The following is a 21857-nucleotide window of genomic DNA, read 5'->3' as shown; positions in this document are numbered from 1 at the left end:
CCAAAGACTTAATTTGTGTAAAGGCAAGTAGACTCTTTTGTTGGCAGCATCTTAATAGATCAGCTTAACTGATTTTGGTAATTTTACTGTGCACATTATTTAACTGTTGCAAATATGTTTTTCAATAAATCATTATTGTCTTTCTAATTTATTACGTTTCATAAAGAACCTTATTTTATGATTGCATAAGTTTTTAAAGCAAAATATTGTTTCCCTGCAAGTTTCAAAACAAAACGCCCATCTGCAGACAGAAAGCTTCCATTCTAACAGTAAAACTATTATTAAATATGGATGAAGTGTGAGCCCTTAACTGTGACATCTTATGCTGTAAAAAGCAGGAAACTGAGTAAAATTTTAATATACCTACTCGTTAAAATAGTCTGCAAAGTTGTCTTATTTCAAATCACATTATTCAGGTTGTTTGAACAGCCTTTGTGTTCACTCTGGGCTGTATCCTTTCTCCACCTACCAGTTGTTACTTTCCTGGGTGTTATTCCTAGAACAGCCACGCAGCTTCATGGATTTTATATAAGGTCTTCTTATGAATCATACTACCACATTACACAGACATTTAGCCTTGATATCATAGCATCAGCACTGCTATCCTTGAGGGGAGAGAGAATTAAAACACTTACTCATGTAGTCTGTGTTCCCAAGAACTAACAAGAAGCCCTTCCAAAATCAGCTTCACCTACGCTCTTGCTTTTAAACAGAGTTTTCTGAAATTGCCTGTGCCTGACCCCATAAAACTGAACTCTGGCATAGATTTCTGGCATGCAAATTAAAGCATGATATTTTTCTTTGAACCAAGGCAACACTTCTTATAGAGGAGCATTGAATTTGCAGTTTAAGGAGGGGTTTGACCTTGACTGGCCGCTGGGTGCCCACCGAGAACATTACAAACACACCTTCAGTTTCTAGAGTGTAATGGAATAATTTTGGCAACTTTCCTATCTGCAATGGAAACGAACTCATGTTCTGAGGCAAGGTCCAGTTTCCATGGTTTCATTTACAGAGGATGGTTTAGACTATCAATAATGAGCACTGCTAAGGAACATTTTTCAGTGTTAGGAGCATGGATGTCATTTCAGTAAACACAAATAAGCTCCCTTTTTAAATGCAGCTATGCACTCCTATGCCTGTGAAAAAAATATATAGTTCTTTAGAAGCGTTACAGGCATTAACATCCTTGTCTGCTTGTTTTTCAGCCTAAAGCCCACCAGTTTGTAGTGAAATCATTTAATACACCAACAAAATGCAATCAGTGTACATCTCTGATGGTCGGTTTAATACGACAGGGCTGTACCTGTGAAGGTAAGCACTTGTGAAAGCAGGAAGTGTGAACTCTAGTTTTTACAGATGCAAATTGGACAGTAAATGTTGTAGTTTAATAACGCAGGAGTCTTCTGTTTATATATTGCATAACAGAGTATGTTATCATGCTTCAGTCTTTTGACAGTAGAAGCCAAATGCTTTGAGCATCTTAAGTAACGGGTGACCCAGTTACCTGGTGGCATATTTATTCCAGTTGTGGTAGAAGAGCTTAGTTCAGTTTACAGAAGATAACAGTGAAGGGCCACAGTCAAGTATGCTGACAGCAGCTTTGCTTTCTGACTTGGTAGGGAAAATGTAAGATAGTTTTTCTTTCAGTACCAGTTTTGCTTCTTGCCAGGACTAATTTATTCTGGGATTGTATGTAAACAGAATTATACCTGTCATTTTGAGGAGCTTCTGCCTTTTTGCTTGCTGTTAAAGTTGGGCCTTGAAGAAATCATAGAGCTTATCTCAGTATGAGCTTCTGACTAGGCTCTTTCTTACCTGGGTGAAACCAGACTCTATCCATATACCTCTGAAAATCAGAAAATCAGAATTTAGAGCAGGTGGAAGCATGAACTGCTGCTGTGCACAAACTTCTATTTCTGTCTCGGAGTAGCAAAGTTCAGTGAAACCATTCAGTTGGTGGTTAAAAAAAGAAACCATTCCTTTAATAAATATAATTATTATCATAGTTTTTGAATTGCACAAGAAAGAACCATTAAATTTCGTTGTTTCTCATCCTCTTCACAAGTATGTGGATTCTCTTGCCACGTGACCTGTGCAGACAAGGCTCCTGCAGTATGTCCAATCCCTCCTGACCAGACCAAGGGACCTTTGGGAATAGATCCACAGAAGGGCATAGGAACAGCTTATGAAGGACATGTCCGAGTAAGTATCAGGTAGCTATATTTGGGGCACTTAAATTAAATTTGTTGTTTTCCAGACCTGGAATTAAAGTCTTTATTGGATTGTTAGGGTGGAAATGGATTCAGTTATAACTTAAGATAACAGTTTGGAAACTAAGACCTAAATTTTGACAAAGCAAGACTTAGCATCCTCAAGACTAATTCCTTGTCCATCTGTTGGCCATTGTGCTTTGAGGTGGTCTTCTTCAGTCCATCTCTAGAGACCAGACCATCTATGAGGGCATGTGAGGTTTTGGGTATTTCTGTTGCTGCTGGTACTGTCTAGGGTCATTGGTGTGAATACTTGTGTGTAAACACTGACAAATTATTAAACATATTTTGGGCCATATTCCTGTTGACCAATTAGAGATGGGTTTCTTTCTCTGTAATGGTTAATTGAATCAGCTTGTGAATAAGAAGAAAATCTGTAGTGCTATGAATTTTTTAAGTCATATTTTGTGATGTCTGTGTGGCTGTGTTTGATGCTGACTGCACCTCTGCTACAGGTTATGTTGCTTAACAGTATCACTGAATAAAAGCTTGTCAGCCTAGAAAAGAGAATTAATTTTTGTGTTGTCTGATCTTTGATTTCATGCAAGCTTACAGAGAGTTGATGGGAATTTGTTTTGCTAAAGGTACCAAAACCAGCTGGAGTAAAGAAAGGCTGGCAAAGAGCACTGGCAGTGATCTGTGATTTTAAACTCTTCCTCTATGATGTAGCAGAAGGAAAAGCATCCCAGCCCAGCGTGGTAGTGAGTCAGGTCATAGACATGAGGTAAGTGCTTTGGTGCTCAGTGGGAGCTTTTAAGAGGCACTGGGAGGTTTTTTCCTGTTTTTTTCTTTTTGTGAAATCAGTAAGCAACCTCCCAGGCTTTTATGAAACACTGTGGTCCATGTTTGAGAGCCTCTGATTTTCCAGAAGAAGGCATTATTAGCAGCTAGCCTGAATGTGTATGTCCATATGTGGCAATTTAAACTTCTGTTACTACATCATGTGCCAAAATGCATCTGTTCAGCTGGGTAGAAGATCTGCAATGAGCAAAGAATTAAAATAACTTCTTTTGGGGTTGAATAGAGTTTTGGAAGACACATGGAATTTAGTTATAGGGTAAAACAAGTTTTGGTTCAGAAGGGCTAAATAGTTTGTTCCCTCTTCAGTATTACTGAAATACTTAACATTTAACATAGCAACTAAGCAAAGCTCATCTCTGAGCTAGATGGTTTATCCAGGAAGTCTCAAGCAGCTGTAGCTTATAGCTTCGAGTGAGTTTGTGTTTTTATGAAGGTTGGAGAAGCGCTCTTGGTCCAGGTGTATTTTTTTTTAAGTTTCACTACTTATTACTTTTTTAAAAGTTTTAATTTAAAGAGACAAGCCCCAGATTCTCTGAATAGAGTCATCTTCATCAACATTTACCAGGAATTCATTATGCAACATTGCGTTTGTGAGTTTGATCTGCAGATAGAGAAGAAAGGATAATTTTTAAAACTAGATCTCAGGACTGTGTTGATGTGTCTTTCACAAAACAAAGCTACTGGCACTATGGAAATATAAGTGAAAACCAAGCACAGATTTTACTCTTTAACTCTTTCCCAATTGTGTTTGTGGTCTCCATAAGGGATGAAGAATTCTCAGTGAGTTCTGTCTTGGCCTCAGATGTCATCCATGCAAACAGAAAAGATATCCCCTGTATCTTTAGGGTAAGTATTATGTCTTGAACCTAGTAACCCAGCAGTACCAGGTTTCACAGTGTGGTGTTAGAGTGTGCATCCACTGACAGCTCACTAGTATTTTATATTCTTCACAAGTTCTGGCCGGGTGGTATCCATGGCAGCAGCAGCAATGCATAAGGGTCTCTACATATTATCATTTTTGTGCTGAAAATAGCACTGGCACATTTAGACAAGCTCTCATCTCCCCTTTACCTGGATTTTATTTTTTTTGACCTTCACATACTTTTCTCACCCTCATGTTAGTCATTTGGAATTCTTGTTCTTCATGACCTTCTACATGTTCATTACCTAGAGTTGCCTTCTTCTTCACAATTTCTTTTGTTGTTATTTCTGAACACTTTGTTTTATGTGTTTTCTTTGTATATATGTATTGAATCTCTGAAAACTCCCATCCATCAGGTAGTCAGTATAGAAATCAAGTGTAAAACGCTCCTCAAAATTTATGTCTAGTTTCAGGTTTTTGCCGTCATTGGCTTTTTCTAATAATTACATTTACTAGATATTCTACTGAAGCTTTGACCTCAATAAAATACTTTTGGTGTCCTTATCAATTCCTCTATCATTTCTTTACTACACCATTGTATTTCATTCTTGTTTTTCCAGTTTTCAAGCTGTTCATTGCTCTCTGCTGAATGAAGATAAACCTGCAAAAGAGGCTTTCATTTTTATCTATCATAGCTGTACCAAATACATGAAAAGGATCATAGATCATTCTTCCATAAAGACCATTCCTACTGCATTAAATTATTAATAAAAACTGTTGGTCTTAAAGAACACTTTGTAAGAAATGCTTTTCATTGTAAATTGCTTTGAGAAACAACTGACTATTTTATTTAGGGCAGACGTTTCAGGACCTTTGCTGAGTTACATCTGCAGATTTTTCTGCTCTGGGTTCTTGATTGAGTGTATTCTATTAACTGAGGCTACATTTTATCATTCATAGTTCAGACAGCTGCTAACAAGGGTGCTTACAGGCATTTGATACCCTTGTAAAAATGACCATAAATTTATTTACTTTTTCTTTTTTTTGCTTATGACTTAAAATGTGTATTTTAACATTTTCCAGGTTACAGCTTCCCAGCTCTCTGCATCCAGTAATAAGTGTTCAATCCTGATTCTAGCAGACGGTGAGAATGAGAAAAGCAAGTGGGTAGGAGTGCTGAATGAATTGCATAGGATCTTGAAGAAGAACAAACTCAAAGACCGCTCAGTCTATGTTCCCAAAGAAGCTTATGACAGCACCTTACCCCTCATCAAAACAACACAGTCAGCAGCAATCATAGGTATGAAATGAGTAAGAAGAAAAATGGGTATGCTAAAAGCATGGGGGTTTTTTTGCAAGAAACCTTCGTGTTAAATAGCATTATATACCGAATGGAGTAACACATGGTGGCTTTATCCCATATGGAAATGCATATGGGTTTGGGAGAAGTGCAGTTCACTCTCCAGTACTTTTGTCAGATCTTTAAGAATATTTCCCCCTATTCACACTTATTCATAATTATTAATAATTTTGAGAATTAGACATTACTCTTCTGTTATTCTATATACATAAATCCAGAACTGGGCCAAATTAGTACTATAGAATGGATATAAATCACTGACTTGACAAAATGTGCTTGTGGGAGCAGAGAGAATACATAAAAACACAAAATCAGAGAATGAATTTTATAATTTTAAATGCCGCAGCATAAAATATCTTAAACTCTAGTTATTTTGTTAAAATATGTTACTGTAGTTATTTTAAAGTCAGTATTACACTTAAATGCTCTGAATGGTTTGTTAAAAATGGTATTTCTTGCTGTTACTTTTTTTAGCAGGAAATTGAAAGACTGGGAGGTTACCAGTGTTTGGTATATAAAAGTGTTGGGTTTAGCGTTGTATTTGTTTATTTCAAGGTATTAAAAACATGTCTCTGTTAATAAGAATTCTGGCTATTGCTGAACAAGTTTTGAAAAATAACTTTTTTCTTTTTCCTTTTTTTTTTTTTAATTCCCTGACTATCACAGACCATGAACGAATAGCTCTGGGGAATGAAGAAGGGTTGTTTGTTGTGCATGTCACCAAAGACGGTAAGTGATGAGGAACTGGTAGTAATTTCCCTGATATTAAATAATCACAAAGTGACTTCATAATCCTTTTTTTCTCCATCAATATTCTTCATTTTTCTTAATTTACTACATTATCAGCTGGAGAAGCCCATGCGAGAGCTGTAATCATGAAGGCAGTGTGGTTTGGGTATCCTTTCCAATGAGAGAGATCCAGTATCTGGAATGCAGCTGAAGGTTTTCTTCCCTTCTTTGAAGCAGGCTCAATACTGAAGTCAGACCAGGTTGCTCAGGACTTTGTCCAGTTGGGTCTTGAAAATCCCCAAGGACAGAGGTTCCATAATCTCTCTGGGCTGCCTTTTGCAAATTATTCTCACAATGAAACATTTCCTTCATATTATCCCATTGGAACATCCCTCATTTCAATTTGTGACTCTTGTCTTCCCTTACCCTGCTGTGCACCTCAGTAAGGAGCCTGACTTGATCCTTCCTGTAACCTCCACTGTGGTATTGGAAATGAAAACTTTATGTTCAATATTGTAGAGATATGTAATGAAAAGATGCCCGAGCTAATTCAACAAGCAAGATGTTTAACTGTATGTTTTGGTTCTTTGAGGGTTTTCCTTTATTCAGTAGTTTGTGCCTATAAACTGGTTTTGAAATAAATACGGAAATGATACAGCAGTTGTTACTGCATTGAATCTTCTCTCTTCTTCTGATGGGGCAAACCCAAAGGTCTGTCCAGCATTGCCACATCTGGTATTATTAAACTACCAGTTTTGATTCTATACTTCTTAATATTGCAGGGAAGCAATAAATGGGATTTCTTGGCTTTTCTTGATAGTTTATCTTAACAAATATTTATGTTGTGAACAATTCACACTTCAACATAATTTACTTGGATTTGAGGGTGTTTGTTTTGGCGTTTCTTTTTTAGAGATCATCCGTGTTGGTGACAATAAGAAGGTTCATCAGATTGAGCTTATCCCAAGTGAACAGCTCATTGCAGTGATCTCGGGACGGAACCGTCATGTGCGCCTTTTCCCTATGGCTGCCCTGGATGGAAGGGAGACTGAGTTCTATAAGCTGGCAGAGACAAAAGGCTGTCAGTCAATAGTTTCTGGACATGTGCGCCACGGAGCTCTTACCTGCCTGTGTGTAGCTATGAAAAGGCAGGTCCTCTGTTATGAACTAAATCAGAGCAAGACACGCCACAAAAAGATGAAGGAGATCCAAGTCCAGGGCAATGTCCAGTGGATGTCAGTCTTCAGTGATCGTCTTTGTGTGGGCTACCAGTCCGGTTTCCTAAAATACCCCCTTCACGGAGAAGGCAGTCCATACAGCCTGCTCCATCCAGATGACCACACACTCTCATTTATCTCGCAGCAGCCAACTGATGCCATCTGTGCAGTCGAAATCTCAAGTAAAGAGTACCTGCTGTGTTTTAGCAGCGTAGGGGTTTACGTTGACTGCCAGGGCCGAAGATCCAGACAACAAGAGTTGATGTGGCCCGCAACTCCATCTTCTTGCTGTAAGTTACTCTGTGTCACAGTACTTGCTGTTATTCATTGAAGTGATCACTGCTTTTATTAATATCCACAGGAAGTGAAACACAAGGATAATTACCTGGCAGGTAAATGAATGTTCTCAGCATCTGTCAGTGTGTTTAGTCTAGTCATAGAGTTTTATTATGATCTCACTTATTCTAGGCTTGACAAAGCTGTCACTGACTTGTACTGCTGGAACACGAAGAGGAATCAATGATTTCTCTTTCCTCAAGGAATCATGATTTCTAAATCTGATGTCCACTTTCTAAATACATGGCCTGCTCTCTTAAAACAGTTGAAGGCCTCAGATCCTACAGAGGCTAGTGGGAGCTTTATGCATTCACTACTGCTGATACAGATGGGACTTTCGTTACTTAAAATCTTCAAATTCAGCTGTACTTTGGCTCAGCATTCAACCTTTCTTGATGTCCAGTTGTCAGGATCTTGTAGTTTGACTTGCCTTTCTTTAATGGTGCTTGTTCCTATTTAATGGGTTTGGGTTTTTTAAACTTTTCTTTCCTTATTGTGTCATTCTCTCTTCCTTGGCAGTTTCATGGACACTCTTCTCATTCATCTCCTCGCTTTGCTCTTTAAAAAAAATCATTTTTAAGTTCCCCATCTGTTTCCCTCTTCCCTTCTAAAATACAACGTATGGCAGGCAGCACAGATAATATATTTCGTAACCTGAAGGGAAATACTATAATTTTTCAAGATTTATGTTTCCAGCAAGAACTGTAAAACATTTATTGCACATTTTTGAAAGCTGGGACTTTGTCAGTTGGAGGGAGAAAAAGCCCTGCAATGCCTGTCATCTTCTTTTTAATGTCTTTCTGAATGCAGATACAGGTTAGCCATGTTTGTCCTCAGAGTATTTGTGCATGAGCCCAGTCTTAGGTTGATTTTTAGCATGGTCTACCTTCTTACCTGTGAGAGCAATACAGTCACTCTGAAGATGAATGTTTCACCTTGCTTGAGTGAAGCCCTTTCTGAGTGTGGAATGAGCAACTTTCACAGGCTCTACGGCACTTCTGGGTTTCAAGCAAGAGTGTGATAATTATACAGGACTCAGAGAATGGATGAATCGAAGGATTTTGTGATCAGCTGAAAATCAGGCATTTTCACGTGTAATTCTTCTATACTAGTCATTGATACTTGTGAAAGATTTTTGATTGCCTTAAATGAAGTGAGTTGATGTTACTGCAGTTCAGAATGGAGGTATATTTTGTAGCAAAACCTGTTACACAGAAGCACAAATTGGATGATCTTGTTAGTCTTGGCAGACTATGGCAGTCCTGCTGCTGAAATGGAAATACTGAATTCTGCTTTAGAAGTCGTCCTAGTGGAATAAATTTCATCCTGGGGAAATGTGCCAGATGAGTAGCACAAGAATTCTCTTTACAATCCAGAAAATAAGAGAATTAAAGCTAGAAGGAAGCATAAAGATTTTTATGACTGTGTCACAGTGCTTACTTCCAACTGATGCTCAGTTAGTACCTGATCCAAAACCTAAGAGCTCAGTTCATTCAAATGACAGTTATTAACTAACAAGAGTGTATTTTCCTACCAGATCATTTACAAAATATGAGCTCTTAAAACTAGGGGTTTTGGAAGAACAAAAAAGCCCATTGAAACCACATCAGCGATTGGCAAAGTAAACTGTAATCCCTTGTAGTTCAAAAAGTAGTTTGGTTCTGCAGAGTTAAAAGAAAAGCCATGGAGGATTTAAGTTTTTTGGTTGTGCTGGTTTGCCTTCAGGAGAAATTTCTTGGCCGTTTTTGAGTTAAAACATATTTTGCAAATACCATTGGGGGTTTGAGGTTGTTTTTCATAAATATAGTTAAACCATAAGCAATTGTATATTTTGAGCTGTGTTCAAAGGCACATCACACTATACCTAATCATCCTCTCTCAGGTTACAATGCACCATACCTCTCTGTGTACAGTGAAAATGCAATTGATATCTTCGATGTGAACTCCATGGAGTGGATTCAGACTATTCCTCTCAAAAAGGTAACTTGTGTTTTCAGTATCAGTTAAAGAGCATATCTTGACTCAGTCTTGCTTTGCTACAGTCATACCAGGATTTTTAAGGGTGTCGAAGCCAGCATTATAACTGCTTATCTAAACACAGTTAAACTAGAAGAAGAGCTATTTGCAAGGAAACTAGTGTTTTTTGTTCAAAGTGTAAGATGCCAAATGTGTATTGCATGTGGTTTTGCTTTTTTAGGTGAATGATCAATCTGGAGCATGTAAGCATGTAAAGACTTACTGTAGGGAGCAGGTTTTTGGTATTAATTGCATATGACTCCATCGGGCCTGATTGCATATATGTTATTGCCATATATGTTATTACCCTAATTAAACCTGCCTTCAAAAAGCTACCTTTTGGTTCTTGAGAACATTATGGCCAGGGTTAGAACATTTTTGTTCAACCAGAACAAATACGAAAACCCAGGGTGATGTCAGGTTTGGATCACTTACCAAAAGACAGGAGTTTTTGAAAGCTGACACTTCTTGGTATTTAGGAGGTGTTTGCTCAGCTGTGTTTGGAAAGCCAAAAGAAAAATGTTGTTTTCCCCATAGTTTAGACTGACTTGAACTTTGTATTTTTGTCAACTTAATTCCTTTACTGGCATTCCCGTGACACAAAACTACAAGAAATTGCCCTTGTGGTCGTGTGTAAGTCATTCAGTCTCTCTGCATATCAATTTCCCACGTGTCAGATGCAGACCAGGATATTACAGCAATGCTGTCAGGATAAATAATGTGAAGATCGAGGTGCTCAGCTATTTACCATCTTCAGGAGTGAAGAATATGACTTTTTACAGATTTCCTCCACTCCTGATGTCCAGATGTTGAGTTAAGCAGTTGGAGCATTATTTTTCCTACAGATCATAGTATGATTTAGTATATTAATATTTGTCTCAAGACTGCCCATTTAATAAATACAGCTACTTTTTACAAACAGAATTGCTACATCTGGAAGACTGAAAACTGGCAATTTGTTATCAAGAATTTGTTTCTAACACAATTTGCAGACTCAGTGGAATGCTTCTTTCATTTTTAAGTTGGAAATCACAAATACCAATAGGCTTTAGCAGTCTCTATATACTCCTGTCAAGTTGCAAAGTGTAACTGTGATATGCTACTAACACAAAATAAAAGCACAGCTTATTGCTTCATACATCTAGTAGACAAAATTGAGTTGCTATAAGAAGTAGACAGAATTATTTAGAGAAGAATGGTGTTAAGCCAATGTCTTTAAGTAGGATATTAGGCAACTCCTTCTGTACTTGATCTCCAAGCAGAAGTTTAAAATCTAAAACTGTTTTTAACTCTGCTGCCTGGCTTTAATGACTCAAAATGGCTAATCTAGAGAGCAGGCAGATGTCACTGGAGATAGGAGACACTGTTCCCTTCAGCCTGCAGTTCTGTGGAGCAGGCTTTGCCTGTGGCCAGTTACCCTGTCCTGCCCTCAGGCTGGCTTTGTAACATTGCTCCTTTTACAGGGTTTATAATGGTACTTTGGAGCTTTCAGAATAAGATGCACTATATATATGTGAATTATTACTGTTACAAGGGCTGGTTTTTCCATGTTACAGGTACGACCCTTGAATACAGAAGGATCACTAAACCTTTTAGGCCTGGAGACAGTTAGATTAATATATTTCAAAAACAAAATGGCAGGTAAGTAAAGACAAGCCAATTTTTATCATGTGAATTTTTGCTTAGAAAGAGCATTTTTCTTTGACCTGGGTCTGTGTATTGTAGAAAGTGATCTCTCAAACATACGTTACGTTTGGAGAGAGCCAAAGCTTACAGATTCCACAGTGATTGCAGTGGTGTCTGCTAGGCAGCTGCTCCAAACTCGTTTCCCTTTTGAATATTCAGTGAAGACTGGAAATAGAAAACAGAACGACTAGATGCTCCTTTGAGATCTGTGATCACCTACCAGAATACTATCTAAAAACGCCTGCACAATTGAAGACTTTAATAGTGATCTTGGCAGTAGTAGATTAAAATTGGTATTATACTAAACAAACCTTGCCCAAGGATCAGAAAGCAATATAATATTATGTATTCATAACTTGTTATTAGGGCTGCATATGATTATGTGCCAGAGTTTTAACTTCAGAACTCTATATTTGTTATCAGTCCTCTTGACCTTTTTTCTTTTTACAGCTCATTTTATAACCATACTGAGTAATTTCCTTAATATTTTGTTTAATCTGTTAGAGAGGGGATGTGCTTTGTTTTAACACTCAAAAGCTATAATTCTTTTTAGCAAGTATTCTGAAAACAGTGGAAATAAAGCTCCAGAAACACATAGTGCTGTTGGCAGTGTTTCAGTGTTTATTTAAATTGCTAGCAAATTAGTAGTAAAGGAATAACTGGGGGAGAGAGGAGCAATATCAGCAAAGTATGTATACGGAATTTTCAAGTCTAATAAAGACTGGGCATTAAAAGTAGAGCAGAAGAGGGGAAAAATGGAAAGCATAGGATCAGAAGTAAGGCTGGTGCTTTGCTCCTGTACGCTTCTCACCATCTTTCAGAAGAGGCTGCCAAACAGTAAAAGTATCCTCCAGGTGTGTCTTTGTAAGTCTGAAGTCTTATTCCTGAAACTACTTACCCAGTAGAACCCACACTTCATAAAATCTCCACTTGATCTTAACAGAAGAAAAGCTTTCAGCTCCATGCAAAAACTGTGTTGGCAGTGAGCAGTACATGTTAGTATGTTCAAGCTTATTAAGTGTAACAGTCTCCATTATATATATATATATATTTATATATATATGCACATACAAGACAGGGCAGTTGCAGTATTCATTCAGTGCAGCGCTCCTGTTGTATGATCATCACTGCTATACACTTCATGTCTTATTATAATAAAGACACCTTGGCCAGACAGACACATGTGGAAGAAATCTTCCTTTTTCCCACAGTTGCACAAAAAGACATCATTGTTCAAACATTTCAGAAGGTTTAGTCTCTTTGGAGGAGAGAATGAATGAAACAGAACCTTTAGTTCCAGACGACTGGCAGAACAAGAGGCTGTTCTAGTGATTTTCAGTGAGAAATGCCAAAGAAATTTCGAGATAGAGGACTGAGATCCTTTCCTGCCCACTTAATTGTTGTGTTTGAAAGAATTAATCAGTGATAGTTTGAGAACACAGTTGTGGCATCTTGTGTGGGAGGAAGAGTTAAGTCCGTTGCTGTAAAACAGTAGATAATGACCAAGAAAACCCATAAACCAAGGAGCATTTGTTCAGGTTTCATGGGAAATGGGTGGTGTTCAACACTAGTAAGAGCAGAGGGAGAATATGTCTTTGAGTTCAAATTCCATGAATTTGAATTGTCCCACTGGATTGTGTCTGGATCAAGCCAGGTTGGACAGAGCTTTGAACAACCTGCTGTAGTGGAAGGTGTCACTGCCCATGGCAGTGTGTTGGAACTAGATGATAAAGTCCTTCCAACCCAAACCATTCTATGGTCATCATACATATATATTGATTTCAGAGGGTGATGAGCTGGTAGTTCCTGAGACATCAGATAACAGTCGGAAGCAAATGGTCCGAAACATCAACAACAAGCGCCGCTATTCATTCAGAGTACCAGAGGAGGAGAGGATGCAGCAGAGGAGGTCGGTATTCAACATGTACCTGTGTTCTGTACATGCCTGTAGGCCCTGAAGAACAGTGACTGATTCCAATGTGGTACTTCATTTGTTGCTTCAGATGTTTCTGTCTCTTCACTACCGTGTTAATCCTCAATGTTCAATTTGTGTTAATACCAATTTGGATGTGGATATGCACTGGATACATAAATATTCATTAGTTCAAATTAATTATGTGAAACAGCTGTGATTTGGAATGCATGTCTCCACATACTGTGTATAGGTACGTAGGTGTGCACTTAATACTGTGTATATAAAGATCTGTAATAAACACTATGCAAAAGGAGATGACATTGCTAACTATGCATATGGATTAATTACTTTCAGACTCTGGTTCTGCTTTTCTTTCTGAAGGCAATTCTACTCTCAGCACTATTACAAGGCATCTGCTTTTTTGATTTATAGATTTACATAAGCATTCTATAAATCTCAGAAAACTCACCTCTTCAGAGGACATAGGACTTCAGGATGTGTTTCTAATAGAAGTCTTAAACAGGTCACAATTACTTTCCTAAATGGTAATCAAAATAGGTCTGCACTGCTCACAGTGTTCATGGAAGATGTTACTTACCATTTACTGTCACTCATTAAAGATGACCACCTACTATGCTAAGCTACACTCCAAGAACTGAGCATTTCAGTTTTCTAGCTCTCAGTGTCTTCCGCCGATGGTTGGCTCCCAGCTTTCCTTTCTGTTTGGCTCTAAGAAAAGTAACAGCTGTGTACAGTGGAGATGAAATTCCAGTTCTTGTGTTTGCCTTTTCTGAGCTGATCGTGGTTTGGTCTTTTAAAATGTTACGTATTCTGAGTTCTGAAATGCATCCTTGCCATTTTGAAGAGCTTTTAATTCTGACCACAGACTGAGAAAGGTACTGCAGTATTGTTTTAATTCTGTTTTCATATTTTATACTTCATTTTCATCTCCACTTTGTAATACATCACAAACGAGTTCTGCTTTTACTCATCTTATGGAGCTTTGTATCAGCTCATAACGGTTGTATATTCTTTGAATGGGCATGGGCTGTTAGCCTGCAAACAGCATTCTTCTGGTCCCATGCCCTCTCTTAAGTTGGAAGCTTGTCCATGCCAGTGCTGATAGCAAAGGTTTATCACTGTTAACATGGCTAAAGAGTTAATTTCCATTTAAAAGTAGCTGATAATCAAAGCTGTACCTGTTTTCTAAGTGTCCATCTGCACCTGGAACCAAATATCTAAACAAAGTATTTTCTCTTCCAGGGAGATGCTACGTGATCCAGAAATGAGAAATAAATTAATTTCTAACCCAACTAATTTTAACCACATAGCACATATGGGGCCAGGAGACGGTATCCAGATCCTCAAGGACCTTCCAATGGTAAGTACAAAAGTACATGTGAGAGTGACTGCAACAGAGGCTGCAAATTAGTGACAGAAAGACAAGTACCACTTAAAATACATATTCAGGGTGTTGATGTGTTTCGTATCAGGAGCAGTCACTAGGGAAATGGAGCTGAACATGGTCTGCTCTATGTGAGGATGACACTTAAGCTTCGAGGAGTGCCTGATGACTCCTGGGGTTTAAGGCAGGTTGGCCTCACAGTGTTGATAATTTTTATGATCCATATGAAGGGACAAAATTAAGAGGGTTTGGGCCTATGTTCTCTGTGGGAATGGAAAGAGAAATTCCATTCTCTGGGAACTGTAGTTCTTTTCTTCTCTTCCCATCTTTAGCTCTAACTTGGCTTCTCTCTTTACAGCATCTTTTCCTCAGACAATGGAACTGTAGCGAATGCCCATATTTCTTTCTATGCCCAAGATGCTTTTTCTTTTTTTTCCTCCAAATTAACTAGCCTCAATGAAACAAGTTGAGAAATGGAAGAGAAAGCATGATAGCTCACAGACATATTTGTTTTCACAAAACCTTATTTAGGAAATGCTCATCTTGAAGTTGCTGAATTTTTTGTTGAGATAAAAGATCAATTAATGTTGACTTCATAGGAGAGTATCATACTGCTTGCTTCAAGATACCTTGAGCATCTGGTTTGTGATTTCTGTGTTGTCCATGGTGACACAGATGGGATTCAGAAGATGCTAATTAGCACTGAGAAAGGTCATATGATACAATACCAAACAGATGATATGATCACCACAGTAAGACAAGGGGATTAGTACAGAAGTGCTGTCTAAAATGATAATCATTGTTAACTTGGAGTCTGTGCAGAAAGCAGTAAGTGGATGCTGAAAGTGGGATTTTCAGATACTTAAAATCCCAAAGGTAACTGCAGTAAGACTGGAAAATAAAGCATGCTGTACAGTTGCACTAGTTTAGGGCCTCTAGGAGCATAACACATTTGGTGTTCAGATACTCATTTTACCTTGCTTTTGCAGCAGATAGTATTTTCATATTATACTTTACCATAAAGTCTGCATGTTGTGCATGAGCCCTTCTGGCACCATGTTTTCCTTAGATGAGAATATGTAGGGAAAGAATAGGATTTACTTTAAATCATATAGTAGAGACACTCTGAGAAAACTCTAAATAACAAATGTGCTGGTGCAATTGAGCAAAAAGCAGCAGTGTGTGTGTGTATTTATAAATTAATAAATAAAGAAGGAGCTGCTTCTAGAAAACAGATGCCAAATCCAGGGGAAGTTGGCAGGCAGTGCTTAACTTACCTGGATGTGAGAATACATATGTCTAAGGTTAAAACAAAGAATGATGACATGATTCAGGGCAGGATGCAGATCAGAACCTTTATTATTATTGTTATTATTATCATTGTTGTTGTTTCTTATTATTATTTATTATTTTCCATTTCTGGTGGGTTCTTTAAAACATTTCTGGCTTTTCTAAAGCAGAGAAAATAATCTGCTGCTGCTAGAGGTAGGGCAGAAACCATCCCATTTGGCACCATCAGTAGTTAAGTTCATGGGAATCAAAAGCTACAAGAACTCTTAATCAAGCCCCAGATCTGGCAAGTGTAGAATGAGGAATGATTTTATCTATTGGAGGGGATTTTCTAGACTTACAAGGATTAATATTTTATCAGCTATGTAATCTCTAAAAGGCTTTTAGCTTTGAATTCTAATCATGGAAGCCTTGTACTAGTTCAAAGGTCATATTTGAAGTTAGGACTGGTACTTTGCTTCTTACCAATCAATATGATGTTTTGACACGAACTCATGAGTCACTTTCCACACTTACAGAATTGCGTCAATCACAGGTCTTGAAATTGTGAATTTGGAAGTGTAACTTGGGATTAGGAATTAAGTTTTCTGTCAAGAGTTGCTTTGGTCCAGGCAGCTTTTTCTTTTCCTGTAAGCTTCCTGTAAGGTATTCATTCCTGTAAGGTTTTCATTGAGTCTGTTCCAAACTACCTACTTTGTTTCTCAGGCACAAAAACAGGAGAGAAGGAGTTGTGTGTGTATGGTGTTATGCATTGAGTCTAATGTTTTATTTGAAAGATGAATTTAGAATGAAAAGACAGGGTGTTTCCTGGAGAATCAGGTAAAGAACAGCGCTGTGTACAGTTTATCTGGATGGCAGTCTCCTTACAAGGACGTAGAATTATTTCACTTGAGTCATACCTTGTTCCAAAATGACGAATAGGGTTTTTTTTTGTGTGTGTGTGCTTCTTAGCATGTGCAATGATTTTGCACCTGGAATATGTTCTTTGTATTTGTAAATAAATGAGTGTGTTTCAGAAGAAAAAGGGTTTCTTAGGAACTGTGAGAGACACTGCAGCATTTTGCTTTGCCAGTGCCAGTTTCTGTTTATGGAGAATACATTTTTGCATCTAAAGAGGGCTGCCGCTAGAGGGAACAAGTAGGGCAAAGCTAATAGTTTACTCAAACTCTTCATCGTGTTGTTTTAGATGAGGCAGCTTCTTTTTTATGAGATACTGGAATGTAGAAAGTATATGAGAGAATGGAGTGGGCCTTTTCATGTGCAGTTTCTTTTGACTTGAGCAATTTCATATTTGGCTGCATGGGCTGATACAAATCTGCTCATCCAATATCAGCTTTCGCTGAAGTCAGTATAGTGCTATGCTGGTAGAAGGGTCCTTAGTAATAAATAGGTATTAGTAGAGCATAGCTATTTTAATCTCTGAGTTGGATAAGATTGTCACAAACTATAAACAGCCAGCTCAGTATTGCATTTATCTAGCATCCAGGGATGAACTTCATAAAGCAAATGATAATTTATATATGTATGTATTTATTTACGAATATATACATACTCACTTTATATATGCAATGTGAATCCAATGAGAACTCCTCTCTGCGGTCACACTAACCTGCCTCTGCTGCCTTTTTCAGAGGAAATGCCAAAAACTGAACAAAGCACAGAATTAGAACTGGTAGTGATGGCTCTTGCATGGCTGGGCTGTGGTATGGCATTGGGCAAGAGGGGACGTACACTTGTGCTGCATGGTGCATGCAGAGCCAACAGGAGCTTTCTTGCTCCCTGCTCATTACTATTCTTAATGATAGCTTTTGAAAGATAAATTTTGAGGATTTAAATTATATTGTAAATGTACAGAATGAAAATCAGATAAACGGAATGCTTTAAACTCCTTTGGGCTATTTGATATGTTGTATCAGTTGCCTACATGTGTGCAACATACCTGTCTGCATGTGATTGCCCTTGCTGATGCAGCCACACTAGAGGGAAAGATGACTTTCTCTGTGTTGTTTCCAAGGTTCCATGAAACAGGCACATGACATGAACAATGAGATAATGTTTATGGCAAATTGCAGTCAATTACCCAGTTATTCTCCCCACGAATGGACACCTTTGACGAGCATGTGTGGGCAGAAAGGAGCATGCCAAAGGCTCAGAGTGAGATCAGATTTAAGAAAGAAAAGATTAGAGGCTATCAGGCAATTGTAAGTTTGCATCCTTCTTTTCTTCATGGCGAGCAGTTACTCAGGGGTCTGGCTTTGAACAAGCAAGTTCATGGGCTACAACACAACAGAAACCAGAAGTTCCTGCTATTACCAGAGCCATAATCAGTACGTATTTGTATTTTATTGATGTGGATACCAGATCTGGGTCATTGTCTTGTTATGTACAATTTGGAATCGTTCCTGTTAGTGTATCCCCAAACTTATTTATTTACATGTTTTTCTTCCCTAGCAGCCTGTCACCAATTAACTGGCCGTACAGTCTGGCCTCCCTTCTGCCCTCTTGTCCCTTGAAGCCACTTTATCGTGGACGCTCCTTTGTAGTGAAGATCTGAAATCTGGAACTGCACTTACTGCAGCACAGACCACCTCTCTGTGTACATCAGATGTACAGGATTGATTTTGCTTTCATATTCTGCATGCCTACGTATTTTATATACAAAAGCTAGTCTTGACTTGCATTCTATTTGAACATGCTTCAATTTGACCTCATTATACATGAGCCATTTTACTTCCATTCTAGACAATGTGTGAAGCTTTGCTTGTTTCAAATGAGAAACTTTTAGAGTAAATGAATGCTTACCTATATTTGGTATTCTTTAAAGAAAGTGGGAACCCCATGCATGCATCTAATGGTGGAGTCCATGGAGAAAGTGCCACGGAGGATCATTTGCAAAATGTTGCCATGTCGTGGCTTTCTCACATTCATGAATGCTGGCTAAGTATTTCCATGATCTGCAGCTGGCCAACCCTCTGCTTTTAGCTTGTGATTTTAGACATTCCCATTTCTCCCTTATTGGCTTTTAGGAACTTGGCTGGCTTTGCTGCCAGTTCTTTGTTGTGAGCAGATAACTCAGCAAAGGCTGCTTCCCTGGACCATTCCTGGAATGGTGGCTTCTTATACTGGTATTTAGATGCTGCTAAACTTACTTATAACTATTTAATGTATATTATGTCTTATATGCCATAATGTGGTAACTGGTGTTTCAGTTAACATGCAAAGCCTCATAATAACTGTGTGTTTAAAAAAACAAAAGTTGGATTTTACCAGCTGAAACTATGAGAACAGTAATAATAATGTTTGATAATATGTATTGGGATGTGACTTAATGTTCTTCCAGACTTTAATACGTTCCACATACAAAAAGTAGTGCCTTAGGTTTAGCAGAGGAGTAATATTTTTACCATATATTATTTTTTTAAGTCCTAACATTTCTAATGTTACTCAGAGCTGTTTGTTTGAACGTGATGAAATCAATTGGACAAGGGGAAAAGGTGTTCTGATTTGCTGATTTGCCACTGAGCAAAGCACCCCCTTGCAGGCTGACCTGCTGAATGTGTAGAGGTAGCACAGGGAGGGAGACCAAGCCTTGAAATGCTCTTCCATTGAATCTGGATTTAGATGACTTTAAATTACAAGAGCACTTATGTCAGCCCATCCTGCAGAGATGAAGTAGAAGTTGTTTCTGTTTAATCTGCAGGATTATTTCTCCCCTCTCTTTCTTTATCACACCTTGGGGGAGCACATTGCTCAGTTGAGCTATCAAAACCATATGGGTTTCCCAAAGCTTCTGCACCTTATCTGCTAAGGGCCTAGTCTTTCGCAGCACAGAGGCAGGAGTGCAAAGTCCCTTTGCCACTAAAGCACTGTGAGGATTAAGTGAGCCTGCAGAAGGACATAGACCTTGTGTTGTCTATCTGCAGCCAAGTGAATTGTTCCAGTTGTCTGACACTAACCACTGCACATTCCCACACAACCTGTGTCCCTTTTGTGTTGAAAGACTGTTCCCTCCCCTTAGAAATTACTGTGTTTGTTGTACAGGTGATACTTATTTTTAATGCATGAATAACAGAAGGAAATCTCTTACACTCTTTAACTGTTGTGTATTCTCATCTTTTCTTCTCCCCACACCATCTCACCTGTGTTCACCTTCCTTTGTGTTATGTCTGTTTTAGATTGTAAGCTCCTCAAGGCAGGGAACTAATGCTTCTCAACTGTCTGTAAAGCACCTTTGACAACTGTGGTGCTCTTTGCAATATCGAATAATAATAAATATTAGAATCGATTCCCAATGAGTTAAAAGTTTTATTTGTTTTTAATGTTTTAGCCACAGCAAGGGCGGCAGGCCCCTGTGACACCACGTAAGGAAGGTGCTCAGAGGACTGGGGGTGACAATGTAAGAACCTGTGTGCTGACGGGCATGCAGGGCTGCTGTCTGGCTGTCCCTCAGTGTTTGACTGCTCTTGTGGACTGCTGTTGCCGATGTTAACCTGTACAACCATCCTTCATTGCTTTCTCTCTCTGTTGTCTTTGATAGCAGCGTTCCCCTTATCAATTCCCTCATCATCACTCCCGTCTGATCTCCTCTCCGAGCAACTTTGAGCACATCTACCACATGACTGTTAATTCAGCTGAAAAATTCCTCTCTTACGATTCCATAAACCCTGCATTTTCCCCGCCTCCACGCTCTGTCCTCGGTACTCCAGACTTTATGACTCGGAGGGTACGAACAGCTGAGTCAGGTGTTCACTTTACTAACAATGTGTGGTTTTCCTTTGCCTGGCTATTAACATGGGAGAAAACCCCTTGTAAGCGGTTATCTTCACCCCTTAACATTCTTCTGACCCAGATGACTCATTCTCTGCTATCAGCTCTGGTCTTTCCACAGCTCTGACATGCCAGGAACCAGAGATGCTTCATGGCTTTAGAGAAAGGAAGTGTATAATAACTGGGCTGAACCTTTTGCTATGAGAACAGCATTTTCAATCACCAGAAAGGACGTGGGAATTCGGAAAGATAAGTCCTGTGTTCCACAGTGTGCATCCTCCAGCAGGATGCTGTGGATCAGATTGTATTAGGAAAAGGTTTTGGATCTGTCTGTGTTGGACCTAACTTTCAAACTGCTTGTTTATGAGGAACTTGTGTGGAATGCAAGAACTTTTACACAGCGCTGCACATTGGGAGTGGGAGAGGCAGATGCAGGTTATGCCTCAGACAGTTCCTAGGTTAAAGTAAGTGAAACTAGAACATGTACAAGTACAAGAAAGATCAGAAGTGAAGTATGATGGCAACTTGCTGATGTAGGTCCTTTAAATTGTGGTAGCTTTAAGCAGAGGCTGAGGTAGGATGCTGTTCTGTGAATATCCTTCCAGTTGGAATGTAAACTGGGGGGACGGAAGTGGTCCTGTTTTTCTCTTGTATTGTGCGTTGTGGTCTGACTCCATGGGGGTTGCTAGGTCCTGCAGAGGTACAAGCCATGCTAAAACAGACACATAAGTACATGCTGTGCATTGTGTACTGTGAAGTGGCCTGCAGTGCTGCTTGGGGCAGATAAATGAGGACTAATCTGTGAGGTAGATGGACATGATGGTGGCTGGTTGCTCAGGGTTTGTATGGGTCTGAGCCATGTCTGTTGCTGTAATGGAAACACAGCTGTTGGTTTCTGTGGCCTTTGGACACCCTTCAGACATGCATGGCAAATCTTTACTGCCAGGCTGCTCTGAGTGCCTTTTAATTGCTGTTCTAGATCCCTATCACCGGCGAGGGTTTTGGATACATATCTGCCTACAACACTGCAGAGAATATAAAAATGCAGGAGGAAAATCAACCTCTTCCATGTGGCTACAGATCTGCACAGCTTTGACTGGTCACATGCATGGACATGTCTCACTGTTGTGAAGTCCCAGTCATCACAACCATTAATATTCAAAAGGGAAGTGGCAGTGTTTTGAGATAAGGGGTCTGCAT

The 21857-nt window shown here is 38.9% G+C and overlaps 1 protein-coding gene across 1 annotated transcript in view; it reads left to right on the top strand.

The window, feature by feature from the left end:
* CDC42BPA (CDC42 binding protein kinase alpha) overlaps positions 1-21857 on the top strand; it is a 181523-nt gene that overhangs the window by 149295 nt on the left and 10371 nt on the right. The window contains exons 25-36 of the mRNA XM_034060359.1: positions 1209-1314; positions 2069-2205; positions 2858-2997; positions 3839-3920; positions 5020-5236; positions 5963-6025; positions 6939-7532; positions 9461-9558; positions 11151-11235; positions 13066-13189; positions 14459-14576; positions 20428-20613. Coding sequence (XP_033916250.1) covers positions 1209-1314; positions 2069-2205; positions 2858-2997; positions 3839-3920; positions 5020-5236; positions 5963-6025; positions 6939-7532; positions 9461-9558; positions 11151-11235; positions 13066-13189; positions 14459-14576; positions 20428-20613 — 1950 coding nt within the window. The remainder of the gene's footprint in view (positions 1-1208; positions 1315-2068; positions 2206-2857; positions 2998-3838; positions 3921-5019; positions 5237-5962; positions 6026-6938; positions 7533-9460; positions 9559-11150; positions 11236-13065; positions 13190-14458; positions 14577-20427; positions 20614-21857) is intronic.

This window comes from Melopsittacus undulatus, chromosome 3, assembly GCF_012275295.1.
Source record: "Melopsittacus undulatus isolate bMelUnd1 chromosome 3, bMelUnd1.mat.Z, whole genome shotgun sequence".
Lineage (NCBI taxonomy): Eukaryota > Metazoa > Chordata > Aves > Psittaciformes > Psittaculidae > Melopsittacus > Melopsittacus undulatus.
This window is presented reverse-complemented; position numbering and strand designations above follow the sequence as displayed.